The following is a 13063-nucleotide window of genomic DNA, read 5'->3' on the forward strand; positions in this document are numbered from 1 at the left end:
AGTCTTGGTGAAGAGGAAAAAAGCCCTCAGTGGAATATTTATTTCTAAAATTGTGAGCTTTAACAACATAACCACAACAATATAGTGCAATGCAATTATTTCTACTACACAGTACAGAGAAAGAAAACAAGCAATATAAGGCATTTAAACATTTCTCTTTCTATACTGAACTCTTCTTGTGCTTTTATTTGGTCACAGAAGCTTTTGACGGGAACAGACACCCAAGGGAATGGAAAAAGTGTAACTATTATGTGCGTTAATGGCAAGATGTTTTTCCTCAGTATCAAAACAGCTTTCACAGGAATGCAGCACTTAATGCTTTACAGCTCTAAAGCAATTCAGTTCAGGTGTTATATAACTAGTTTAATAGCCTCAAACAGAACTTGATGACATTTTTTGTCACGCTAAAGAATGCCCTTGACTTTATGTTGTGGCCAGTCTGTGTGGCACTTTGGACACATCATGAATAAAAGAAAATGAAATATACCAACACACTGTCATATGTAACACTACAGCTCTATAGAACAGAAATGAATTAGCAGTAACAAAACAGCAAAGCTAACTGCAACTATTACCCTGGCACACTTATTAGTAGGTGATAATTCAAGCTAACATCTTAATGTAATAGGCTCCCATTTCAGTGTCAGCACTGTAATTTCACCTAACCTCAAAGGAAAGCTTATGAAATGAATATAACCGTATTTTTTTTAAAAGCTCCCTTTTGCATATATACATTACGTTTTAACACTATAACATTCACCACTGGCCGTGGGGTCATTTAAAACACCACCCAGTGTATTCAACTTTTTCCACTTGCAGCAACAGACAAAAGCAACAAAACGCTGGCTGCCATCTCAATGGTAGAACACACTGCATATTATGATAACTGCTGAAATGTGAAACAGAAATGTGGAAATTTGACAGAAATAAGCAGTCTCCTATTCTCCTTCCAGCTGAGTTTGTCATTAAAATGGATGTGTTGCTCTCATCCTCGATTACTTATGGTACGCTAACAATGATCTAGAGGCTTGTCAGGCTAGTGCGCACATGCTGTCCAGCTGTGACAGTTTCTAGCTAGATGAATAATAGCTAATTATAAGCAACATCCATTTCACCAAGAGCAAATGTATGATTCTTTTTAAGGCACAATGAAATATTTATGGTTGTCAACAGCTCTAAACAAATTATTAGGATAATGTAATGTTTTAGGGTATAAAAATGCTTTTTAACACAATTCTTGTTCAACTCTAAAACTAGTGCCAGGAGTAATTCACATACAGAGGAAAATCTGTAAACATCGATCTGCTTGTTGATCCTGAATTCCAGCGATGGTCTTTGTTGAGGAGGCAGAAGCGAGCAGCGTTGAAATTTGAATCCTCTTCTTAGTACACTTTGGAATAATACTCAGTGATTGCCTGCTGGCCTTTCTTGATCGCTTGCAGGAGGACAATGGAGCAGATCAGGGCGGTAATCTGTCACGCAGACACAGAGGGTGGAGTGGAAGTAAAGAGCAGGGATGGTACAAAGAGCTGTGCAATGAACAACTTGCTCCTCCTCTTATCATCTCCATGTTTAAACCACAGCCACAGAATGAGTTAGTGTGAAAGAGAGAGAGACGTAGCACTTTCCTTCCCCTGCTATCAATCTACACACAGCCACAAAAGAGAGAAGCTTGCATGAGACAGAAAAAAAGGCAAAATGTTTAGTGAGGAATAAGTAGACACCTAAAGGAAGAATCCAACCTTGTATAAATATTCTTTAACTGATTTGTGATGTGAAGAGCATGCCAGGAGTTAGTTGGTGATGAAGGGCAATATTTAACTTTTGGGTGTTGCCTTCTGTGCTTGAACCTGTCTCACCAGCTCACCACATGAAGTTGATTTACTTTGAATTATTGTAGCCTCCTCAGACAATCGATGAGTAATAATGAGTTAATAGTAGGGTAGAAAAGATTTTAAAAAGGCTTAAAATTGCATCATCTTACATACAACCCTCCATGGATATATAAAACCCCCATAGTCTGTTTTGAAGATGTGTTGTGTGATCATTCTGGATCATCAGCATTTGGTCAATTGTCTGGGAGTATAAGAGACACAATAGAGGAGTTTTAACTGTGTCTTAGGACTTTTAGGGTGGATTTTTCCTTTTAAAAGGGAGCTGAAGACACCCAGCAGTGACCATGCCTAGAAGAGTTCAGCAATGAAGAGAAATGATAAAAACATGTGTTTGTACTCTCTATGCCAGGGCATAAAATAAAAATAAAAAAATCAAGACAGCATGACAGTGAGAGTGAAAACTGACAAGAGCACAATCAACCTAAGCCACAGGGATGTTAGCCACAGTGAGAGGGGTGAAGACGACTGGGTCTTGGTCAAGATGGGGGTAAGAGGTGGAGACAAATTCAGGTTGAGGTGGTGGAGGGTTAACCAGGGCTGCAGTAGACGGACTCAGGATGATGTACTGAGGAGCTGAGGTGGAAATACGAAGACTTTTGGAGAGGATGGCGCTGCAAATCAAAGCTATGCTCTTTGGGAACAAATGATTCAGGAGAAAAGAGGTGTGAAGAAAAACAAATTCAGAACAAGGCAGGAGGAAGGGGTGTTAAATCAAAGAGAAAAAGAGGAGTGCACAGTGGTTAGAACACTGTCATTAACTTTATGACAAACTTGAACAACAGGAGCAAAAGACAAAATTAAGATTGTCTATAGGCACACAACTGAATGCAGTTATTTTCAGCAAGACAGCAGTCTCACTTTTCTTCAGTACTGTGTTTTGACTGTCATTTAATGCTATTAAGCATATTTTGAATGCTGTTCACCATTAATTACTGCTCAAACATGACAATATCAAAGCATTTCGGGGTTGTGGCGAGGAGGACTCGAAAATATGCTTTCACTTTTTTAAAAGTGAGAAAGTGGAAATGTAGATAAGCTAGTTATGCTTCAGTGTTCCTTAAATCAAAAGTGACAGCTAAACTACAGTGTGTTATGTTTTTTTTGTCATCAGCATGTGGCTCCATAGCTGCAATGTCTTTCAGTCCAACACTTTGGTCTAGACTGAAATATCTCCACAACTAGATTGCTATCAAATTTTGTACAGACTTTCATGTTCCCCAGAGGATAAATCCTAGTGACTGATGACTTTTCCTCCAGCGCTACCAGCAGGTTGACATTTCCGCTACAGATATTCAAGGTCTGTAGAAGATTTTTTTCCCAATACTTTGATTTATAACCAAATACCTGCAAAACTCATGACATTCCTGTCAACCTCAGCTGTACAGGCTAAGCTAGGATGATAATCCTGGTAAATTATTACATACCAGCCAAACATCAGGATGTGAGCATTGTCATCATGAGCATGTTAGCATGCTGATGTTCGTCTTGTTAATCATCAAATTATAAATCAAGTTTTTTAATTCCTATTTCCTGGGTTTCATGTTTTGTAATTCTTAAAAACAAACAATCATAATTTTATTTAGAAAAAAAATAAAACCCCAAATGATGAACCATTAGTATGAAATGTTTGAGTGTAGGGTCTGGTATGATCTCCTCAAGATACCCTTTTAAGTGGATAACATGTTGCCTCTGCCTTTGTCCCTGCAGGCCACTGTGCCCTCTTTGACTATGAGCCAATCACAACACAACAAAGCATTGTTATCTGGCTTCTGATTGGCTGTCTGTAATTGCATCTCTATACAATTCAGTATTATCTACAGTACATCTCTGCTCTAATTTGTATTTTCTTGCACTTCATGATGATGCACTGAACTGTAGTTACGTGAATGGCACGGAGTATTTGTTTCTGAAAATAGGCTGGTGATTTTTTTCTTGATGAAAATGCTTTTTTTTTGTTTGGTAAATAGTATGGAAGTATGGAAATGGGCAGCATGCAACACATTTGCCTACCAAAAGAGCTCCAGTTCCAATGAAGATACCCATCACCAGTGGTGCCTTGCGGTTAAATACATCCAAGATGATCCCAGGACAGTTCTGTAAGAAGATGAAGACAGAGAAACTGTGAGCATGCTGGGACATGGACAGTAGCTAACCCAGATTCTGCAGAATATAGCAGTTCAATTTCCAGTGCTAGGAGCACATAAATAGATTCATTTGTTAAACTGAAGTCAACCTACATTGTTGTGAGCGAACACATAAAACTCAAAGATGAACTCAAAACTATGAGTTGCATAATAAATACACTCTATTACCAACTTCATTAGAACGACCCCCGATCTTGGCACCAACTTACAGGCATGACTAAGTGCTCAAGGATCCCATCTGGTGAAGGACAGGTCTGTTTAGCCAACTCCAACACCGGGATTCCTGTCACTCCACAGCAGTGAAGCTAAAGAGCAGAGCAAGAAGGAGACAGATTAAAGACACTCAATAAATCCTCAAAATTTGATTAAAAAAACCATCATATTTGACATTTCACATTATATCACTAATAAACTGCACAAAAAAGTACAGAGGAAGGATCAAGTAACACAAGTTAGAAAAGCATTAAGTAGAAAAGACAATGAGACAAAGTTAAACTGTGCTAGATCAGAGTGGATAGGCAAGGGAACGGTCAGAGTTTTCACTCACCATCTTGTGGGTGAATGTGAGTGTGACACCAATGGCTGGGTCTCCATTGCTCAAATACAGAGCATACATGCTACTGTAGAACTCCACAATCTGCGCCCCAACCTGAATGAAAAATAAAAACAATATCAAGGTCATAAACAGTACAGTAACTAAAAACTTATCTTTCATCCCTGTTTTGTAATCCTCTCGTCCTTTTCCCATTTCCCTCTCACCTCATCACTCCTTGAATAAGCGAGCACTCCAACAGCAACTTCAGCAGCAGCCAGAATGACCAGAAGGACAGAGAACTGAAAAGAGAGGAAGAGGTAAATAAACCTAACTATAAGACATTCATGAGTTTGAGTTTATTTATTTGCACAGGTTCTAATCAAACAAAAAATTACAAACAAGAAAAAAAAATCAATGTGCAGGAAAAAAGGCCAGTGGGCTTATTGATCACCTCTACCTAAATAATATACTTACATAAATATAAAAGAAAAAGAAGGTCAGACTATTAAAACATCAAATAGGATTATAAAACCAAAATTAAAGTCTTTTAAAAAATGCTGTAAAAGGACTTCAGGGGCGAAAAAATTTGAACTAAATGAAGATAGTAGTTCCATAAATTGGGACCCCTGATATCTGATTGAAAACTGGCCTCTGGTTGCCAAATGTTTGGGAAGATTAGATGATGTCTGGTTGAGTAAGAGTGAATCTAAGAGTTAGTTATATAAATAAGATCTAAAATGATCTGGAACATTTCCCTTCTTCAATTGTATACACACACACACACACACACACACACACACACACACATATATATATATATATATGGAAAATATCATAGATTGTGAGAAGTTGAGTTTAGAGTCAAGGAGTTTGAAATAGAGGAGCTGTTGAGGAGCAAAAATCTGAGCAGGTTTCAATCCTGAGCAAGTGTTTTTGTTGAAGAAAGATTGTGTGAAGAGTTGTGGTAAATGTACTTGCCCAGATTATATTTCAATATAAGAAGTAAGGATAAATTAAAGAATAATAAAGAGTATGAAGACATTGTCAACAAAATAGCTTAATTTGCTAATTATACCAATAGATTTGGTGACTTTTACTAACATACTAACATAATCAGCATGTCCTCTCCAGTTCAGGTTATCGTCAATGATTATTCCAAGGAACTTAGTTTTTTATTTTTTTTTAGTTTTTACTTGAAGTGTGTCATTACCCTCAAGTAAGATCTTAGATGAGTTTTGACAATATGTTTTTTTCCCACTGAAAATAGTAACATTTGATTTTGTAATATTTAGAGACAGTTTGTCTACTTTAAAGCATTCTGCATAAGCAGATAAACCAGAGTTACCATCTTTAATCAATGGCTGAAAATTTGAGTGTGACAGAAATCAAGGTTGTGTCATCTGCAGACATTATGAGAGAGACTATGTTGGACATGTTTGGTAAATCATTTATATAAATGAGGGGTGATAAGAATAAATAATGGATAATAAAGGATAATAACAGGAATGGACCCATGGTGCACACCAAACTGCAAGTTTGTTTTGTGGGAATGGCAACCCAACATCTTAACAAACTGTCCTCTGTTACAAATATATGTGTTTAATCCTAATATCACTATGTCCACAAAACCAGGTTTCTGCAGTTTACTTAACAGAATGTAATTACTCACTGTATCAAATGCTTTTGATTGATCTAGATGAAACAGGTTAATAATCAGTTAAACACATATCAACTTCATAAAAATATAGTTAGAAGCTCTCCTAAAAAAATTGGGGTAAAATTACTATTTTTACTAAAAAACTATTCACCTCGCCAGCCACTGAGGAATTTAACTTATAAAACTACTCTTGACTGACTATCATCTAATTATCATTTACAGCTTTTGTTACATGTTCAGACTGATACACTTCATAAATCATGATGTAGAGACAGGCAGTTTCTTTCATATCAATATGAGTCGTAATAACAGTTTACTTCCTTGTCAGTTGCCTTGAGCCTCAAATCAGCCTCATATTCACAACATGGCTGCCATTAGGGTTCGCTAATGGTGGTGATAGATGTGTCAAGGTCTTCTCCAGGTTGAATCGGAATAAACTGGTGCAATTTGTTGCGGTGCTAAAGTCTTTTCCATTACATTTATGTGTTGCAAATCAGACTTTTCATCTGCGTCATAGCCTGTTCCTTCCTACACTACACACGCTCTTTGTGCTATGTAACAGTTAAGGAATGCCTCTAGATTCTCCCACAGGAACACTGAGACGAGACTATGAGATAAAACCATTAAAGATCAGGGGAAATCAGGGGAAAAGGAATGAAAGAGGCATTCGAAGAGGTGACCACAGATGTTTTAACAAATTTGTGCATGTTTGAATTTGCAACACATTTTAACCCCACTGTTTGATAGTTTATTATGCTCACATTGTTGGGGACAAAACCTCACACGCCATACTAAAATCTGTGCTTGGAAGAGCGTACATTTTGCCACCCCAAGAAAGGGTGATGAATGAAAACAAGGGGTTGCTGAGTGCCAAATAAAGACAAAGGTCAAATGTGAAGAATCCCAGATATTCAGAGGTCTCACCAGAGGCAGAGCTATGAGTTACTAAGAGGCTCCCCTTGTATTCCTCAATCCTCCCTCACATCTCTTATTTTCCCCACAGGTGTGTTGTGGGACTTTCCCAACATGAAACTGAGACAGTTTAAATAGTATGTGGTTAAGTCTTTCAGTTTCAATACTTTTTTTGTATGTATGGACAAAATGTGTGTCTGCAGGTTTCAGGAAGTATAATGATAATAATAATAATAATAATAATAATAATAATAATGATGACACTGAACCACAAGAGGTAGCAGGTGATTTAAAGCACGAGGTAAAGAGATTGAGTTATGACAAAACACAATGTTCTAACTCACAAGACACCAAATACTTTACACATCCGGGTATTGGTAAAAAAAAAAAAAATCGTTCATAAACTGCAGCAACACACATGTTGTAATGTCTCTGTGGTCTGGTTTATGCTGGTCAGACAAAAAGGCCTTTAAAGAACACAAAACATGAATTATGTGAATTATGCCAGCTAACCATGGGGGAACATAAAAAACCTCACCCTCTCCTACAGGCAGATGCAGCAATTATACTTTTTGTACTTGATTTGACGACACTGCACAGGATGTGGCACTTCTATCTGCAGCTGTTCTTATCTACTACTGTAGATAACACTGAACATTTGGCCTTGAATTAAAAATAGGCTTCTGTCTCTGAAAGAAAACAATTCAGTCTCTTTAATTATTAATGGTTTGTTTGACCATTTAGCCTTTAAGTGACTGTAGTATTAGTACTCACTGAGCAGACTTTGAACTCATTTTGTCATGTCTGATTATCGATTTCTTTCACACATATAAATTTAATTTTCTAGAGATTTTGTTGAACATAGTTTCTTTTAAATTTGCTTTTTAAAAGAAATCACTTGCACTACCATACTATCACAGAGGAACTTGTGTAAACTCTGAAGCAAGTATGGCTTTGCAAGCTCCGACACTGAAGATGCGGGCAGACAAAATAACATCTGAAACCTGGGCTTTGTTGCTTTTACATTATTTCTGTGACTGTGGAACCAACATGTTAAGAGAGAAAGCTAGGAAACATATGAACTAAGAGCTCAAGAAAAGGAGACTGTAAGGGCACTGTATTTCCAAATAATGTAAATCTAAAATAATAGGTAGTTTATCACATTTGCTGTTTCTGTTATTTTGTCCTTCAACTCCACAGTATGTTTCACAACTGTTATCTGTCGACTGCTACATATTCTTGAGTGGAGTAAGATACATAGCAGTGTAATGGACAAAATTGTTTCCTTAGATCAACTTAGTCCACTCAAGGATTCTACAAGATCTTCCAGGTAAATGCTAAGTCAATTTTGGATTTCAATAGTAGACACAGTATTTCCATTGTGTAAGACAGGCTATTGTAACCACACAACAGGATACAAAAACTTGGCTGTGGCCTCAGTTTACAAGGAAATTACTGTGTGAAGAAAAAATGGCTCACCACTTGCAGAGCGCATCGTTTCTCGTTGCAGGCACCATAGTCTCCAAACGCTACCACAATCAGCATCACTGCACCGAGAGCTATCAGTACCGTCACACCTAATTAAAAAAAAGAGAGAGAGAGAGAGAGAGAAACAAGTCACTGAATATATAATTGTAAGCAGTCTTCATGCATTTTTTTTTTTTAGGTGAAAGGACACAAATTCACTCACCCATAACAAATGCACTCGAGTTGAGGGCATCTATTTCAAAGATGCCTCTGGTGTTGGCGCTGAATCTTAGCCATAAACCAAGACCCAAGAAGACCATACCTACCACCTGAAACACAGGAGATGAAACTAGAGCGTTAACCACCAACATCTGCAAGCTACATGTCAACCTTTGATGTTGGTTTCACATCACATATTTAATGTGGTTTAGTCAGACGCAAAGGCAAACATTTAGGACAAACTCCTGTCAAACAACAAAAATACACTGAAACTGAAAAAAGCATTTTAAAATAGGGTATGAATGAACAAGTGTGATCTCTCTTTTATCTTGTGTAATAGTAATAGCATGTAATAGTAGGATATAGTTGGATACTGCATCGTTAAGCACTGGCTGGTATTGTTTATTTCAAGAAATGAAAGTAGAAAGGTAACCTGAGCTGGAGGGTTCCACAGAAATGAAACCACACTCCAACAATGGGACACCCTTGGGCACCTTAGTGAACCGCACTCTAACAACTTGGAATTTGACTTAGGAAACAACCCACGCATGCATGTATCTTACAGGCATTTTCCCAAGGGTGGTGGTTGGGGGGGGGGAATTGTCTTTGTTTTCTCAAAACTGCGTGGTATCAAAATTTGACAGACTTACCGCAAAGATGAGGTTGAAAATGAAGAGGATATATTTGCAGAAGAGGCCACATCCGTCCAGTGCCATGATGACCAGCGGTTTGTTTTGGTGCGAGCACTTGTTAATGTCTGTAAGGTGTAATAAAGGAATTACCTCATCACTTCTGCAAGCCTGTTGCGTGGCCACTTTTACGTATATGTAAAATACACATGTACACACATGCTAAACTCTTATATTTCATCTGTAAATGTCGTATTGAGCTATTGGTACAACGTTTACACGTGTAACAGCACTGTTAAAACGTCGCACTGTTGCTATTTCTTTTAAGAGAACATTAGCTTCAGCATTACAGTAATGCGACACACGAAATGATCTGCAAACGAAATAAATACCTGTATTTGTAAAAGGCTTCCGTAGTCCTTCTGCTGACAAGTAAGTGTAAACAGGACACCCACAGTTTCCGAGTCTAATGTCTCAGTGTTGCTGCATATTCACTTTATGTGCGCTATGCCCCGCCTTCTTGCCTCCGCTCACTAATTTTAATTGGCTTAAAGGTGTGACTGACACGAGGCAACACCTATGAACAGAGGAGGGGACGCGGCGATGCATCCCAACAGAGGAGCTGACGCGGAGGTTCCGCAGGGGTTTGATACGTGAAATGAAACTTTAGGAAATGAAAGTTAAGAACTATCAAAGGCGTGGTTATGTTGTGAGTGACGGTTAACGGATGAACTAACTAGTCTTTTTTTTAATAATCTGAGGTGGCACAAACAAAAAAACAAAGGGATTCATTATCAAATGTTGGGCCAAAGAGTATTGTATTGTGATTGTTTATCATTACTCTGTATTGGCGGCCTATTACTTATTAGCATGGGCAGAAACAGAGATGTTAATTATACAGAATATACACTCACCAAGCATTTTATTAGAAACACCTACACACCTGCTTATTCATGCAATGATCCAAACAGCCAATCAAGTGGTAGCACAGGTCAGGCGCTTCAGTTAATGTTCACATCAAACACCAGAATGGGGATAACATGTGATCTCTATGACTTTGACTATGGCATGATTTATGGTGCCAGAGTATTTTTTAAACTGCTGATCTCCATGGATTTTCACACTCAAAAGTCTCTAGAGTTTACCCAGAATAATGCGAAAAACAAAAAAAACATTCAGTGGTCAGCAGTTCTGGATGAAAGACAGAAACACCTTGCTGATGAGAGAGGTCGGAGGAGAATGGCCAGACTGGTAGGAGCTGACAGAAAGGCTACAGTAACTCACATAATCACTCTTTAAAACTATGGTGAGCAGAAAAGCATCTCAGAATTCACAACACCTTGAACCTTGAGGCGGACGGACTACAACAGAAGACTAAGGTGTGTTCCACTCCTGTCAGCCAAGAACAGAAATCTGAGGCTGCAGTGGGCACAAGCTCACCAAAACTGGATAGCTAGAAAACATAGCCTGGTCTGATTAATCTCAATTTCTGCTGAGGCACGCAGATGGTAGGGTCAGAATTTGGCATCAACAGCATGAATCCATGGTCCCAACCTGCCCTATATCAACAGTCCAAGCTGCTGCTGGTAGTGGTGTAATGGTGTGGGGAATTTTTCTCTTGATACATTTGAGGCCCCTTAATACCAATCAATCATCGTTTGAATGCCACAGCCTATCTGAGTATTGTTGCTGACTTCTAATGGCTACTTCCAGCATAATAATGCACCATGTCACAAAACAAAAGTCGTCTCAAACTGGTTTCATGAACATGACAGGGAGTTCAGTGTACTTCAGTGGCCTCCACACCACATCTGAATCCAATCGAACACCCGTGGGATGTGGTAGAACGAAGAAGATTTGCAGCATAAATGTGCAGCCGACAAATCTGCAGAAATTATGTGATGCATCATGTCAACATGGAGAATCTTAAAGGAATGTTGCCAACATCCTGTGGGATCCATGCCATGAAGAACTGAGTTACCCAGTATGAGTATGGTGCTAGAGTGTATATCAAATGAATACATGAAATTTTCCATTCTTGAAATTGTGAAACTTAAAATCTATCCGAGAATAACTTCCTTATTCTCGGATAGATTTTAAGTTTCACAATAGAAAAAGAGAGGATATGTGGTCATGAACACCTGCATACACACACACACACACACACACACACACACACACACACACACAGTGTAAATTCATGCCACTGAAAATGGTGCACAGCAGGATACATTTCAGGCAGATAACGTCAATGAGAAAACCTCAGGCCAAGATTGTATCTCAAAGACTTGATTTACATATTCTTCTTGTCAGCTTACTCAACAATAATGCACAAAATGCAAAAACAAAAAAAAAAACCCAATATAAAATGTGTTCCATTTAGGAAATAAAGTATGTAAAGTAGAAATGTTCATGAAATTTAAGGAGCAAAAAAAGAAAATAATGATTATATAAGAACTCTGTACGATCATTTGTAATGTGTTTTACATTTTTCCATTTTTTTTTAGAAAACAAAAACGGAGAGAAAACATTTTATAGGGTGGAGTCAACTAAAATGGGCCACTTTTTGGTAAATGATTTATAAGACCATCAAATATGCATGACATCTAATGATATTTTTATAAATTGGCATGGGTCTCTTAAATATTTATTTGTTTAAAAAAATTGTGAAAAAGTATAATGGCTCGGGAATTTTGAGAGTTAGAGTATCAGCAAGTTCCCTCTTGAGCTACTACACAATGTTCAGTTAAAATGGGCCAATATAAAGAGAGAACAACACAGTCATTTCAGCTGAAATCATTGAAAAATGCATTTAGAAATGAAATGATCAAGTCGTATGGGTGCGTGTTTCTGTGCATTAGTTTCTTTGTGTGTGTGTTTGTGTGTGTGTAGATGCATGCTTGTGTCAAACATTTTGTTAAAAATCTTTGACAACAAAAACATAACACCAAAAAGAATGAACATTTCCTGTAGCTAGGTCTTAACATGGCATGTCGTCAGATCTTGTTAGGTCATGTTAGGTCTTGTCCTGTGTTCCCTTTCAAACACAGTCTTTGCAGAGGTAACCATCTTCATCCCTGGACATCTCTTTTGGTAAGGGGGAAACCTCTTTTGGACTGGAGCTTGATAAGACCGGCCAGTTCTTTCTCAGATTCCTCTGGCAGGTATTGCTTCCTCCCAGATGCATAGCCTGAGCCAGCAATTTTACCGCTAATTCACCTTTGCAAAGTGTTTTTTGGAATATTCAAAGCCCTTGCTAAAAAGTGAACATTTGGTGTCTTCCCTCTCTCAACTATCTCCTGTACTCATTATTGGCACCCTCATTCTGTCCTTTCTCCACTGGTTGCACTGTTATCTTCCTTCCTTTCCCTGTCTTTTTCTCTTCTCTCTTCTTCTCTCTCTTTTTCGCTTCTCTGCCTGTCCCCCTGCCATACTGTCTGCAACGCATCATTTTAAAAAAGATTGTTAAGATTTTGCATGTATACACACCTTAAAAACCTACCTAAAATGTACCAAAAATGACTCTTTTCACAAAAATCTAAGTACTATATCTCTGACAGCCTTCATGTAACGCTCTGCCCCGCCCCCCAAAGCAACCTCAGACC

The 13063-nt window shown here is 38.1% G+C and overlaps 1 protein-coding gene across 2 annotated transcripts; it reads right to left on the bottom strand.

The window, feature by feature from the left end:
* Positions 1–2: 2 nt before the first annotated feature.
* Positions 3–9999, bottom strand: zgc:65811 (uncharacterized protein LOC393524 homolog). 2 transcript variants are annotated; one of them, XM_067615688.1, is made up of 9 exons: positions 9851–9999; positions 9480–9586; positions 8834–8939; positions 8623–8720; positions 4799–4873; positions 4587–4688; positions 4249–4344; positions 3906–3989; positions 3–2526 (listed from the first exon to the last, which is right to left on the bottom strand). In XM_067615688.1, exons 2-9 carry the CDS (start codon positions 9543–9545, stop codon positions 2317–2319), a joined length of 837 nt encoding a protein of 278 aa, XP_067471789.1. In that variant the 5' UTR covers positions 9546–9586; positions 9851–9999; the 3' UTR covers positions 3–2316. The 2 variants fall into 2 exon arrangements, with proteins under 2 accessions (XP_067471789.1, XP_067471790.1); XM_067615689.1 differs by having other exon boundaries at positions 3–1472; positions 9851–9998.
* Between the last annotated feature and the right edge of the window lie 3064 nt (positions 10000–13063).

This window comes from Thunnus thynnus, chromosome 17 (assembly GCF_963924715.1).
Source record: "Thunnus thynnus chromosome 17, fThuThy2.1, whole genome shotgun sequence".
NCBI classification, from domain to species: Eukaryota; Metazoa; Chordata; class Actinopteri; order Scombriformes; family Scombridae; genus Thunnus; species Thunnus thynnus.

Bases quoted from the DNA above. Each gene is read 5' to 3' on its own strand.
- zgc:65811 (XM_067615688.1), bottom strand. From the start codon at position 9,545: ATGGCACTGGACGGATGTGGCCTCTTCTGCAAATATATCCTCTTCATT. The intron at 4,689-4,798 runs GTGAGAGGGAAA...TTTTTCATTCAG, and splicing joins CTTATTCAAGGAGTGATGAG to GTTGGGGCGCAGATTGTGGA. The intron at 4,345-4,586 runs GTGAGTGAAAAC...TCTGCTCTTTAG, and splicing joins TCACATTCACCCACAAGATG to CTTCACTGCTGTGGAGTGAC.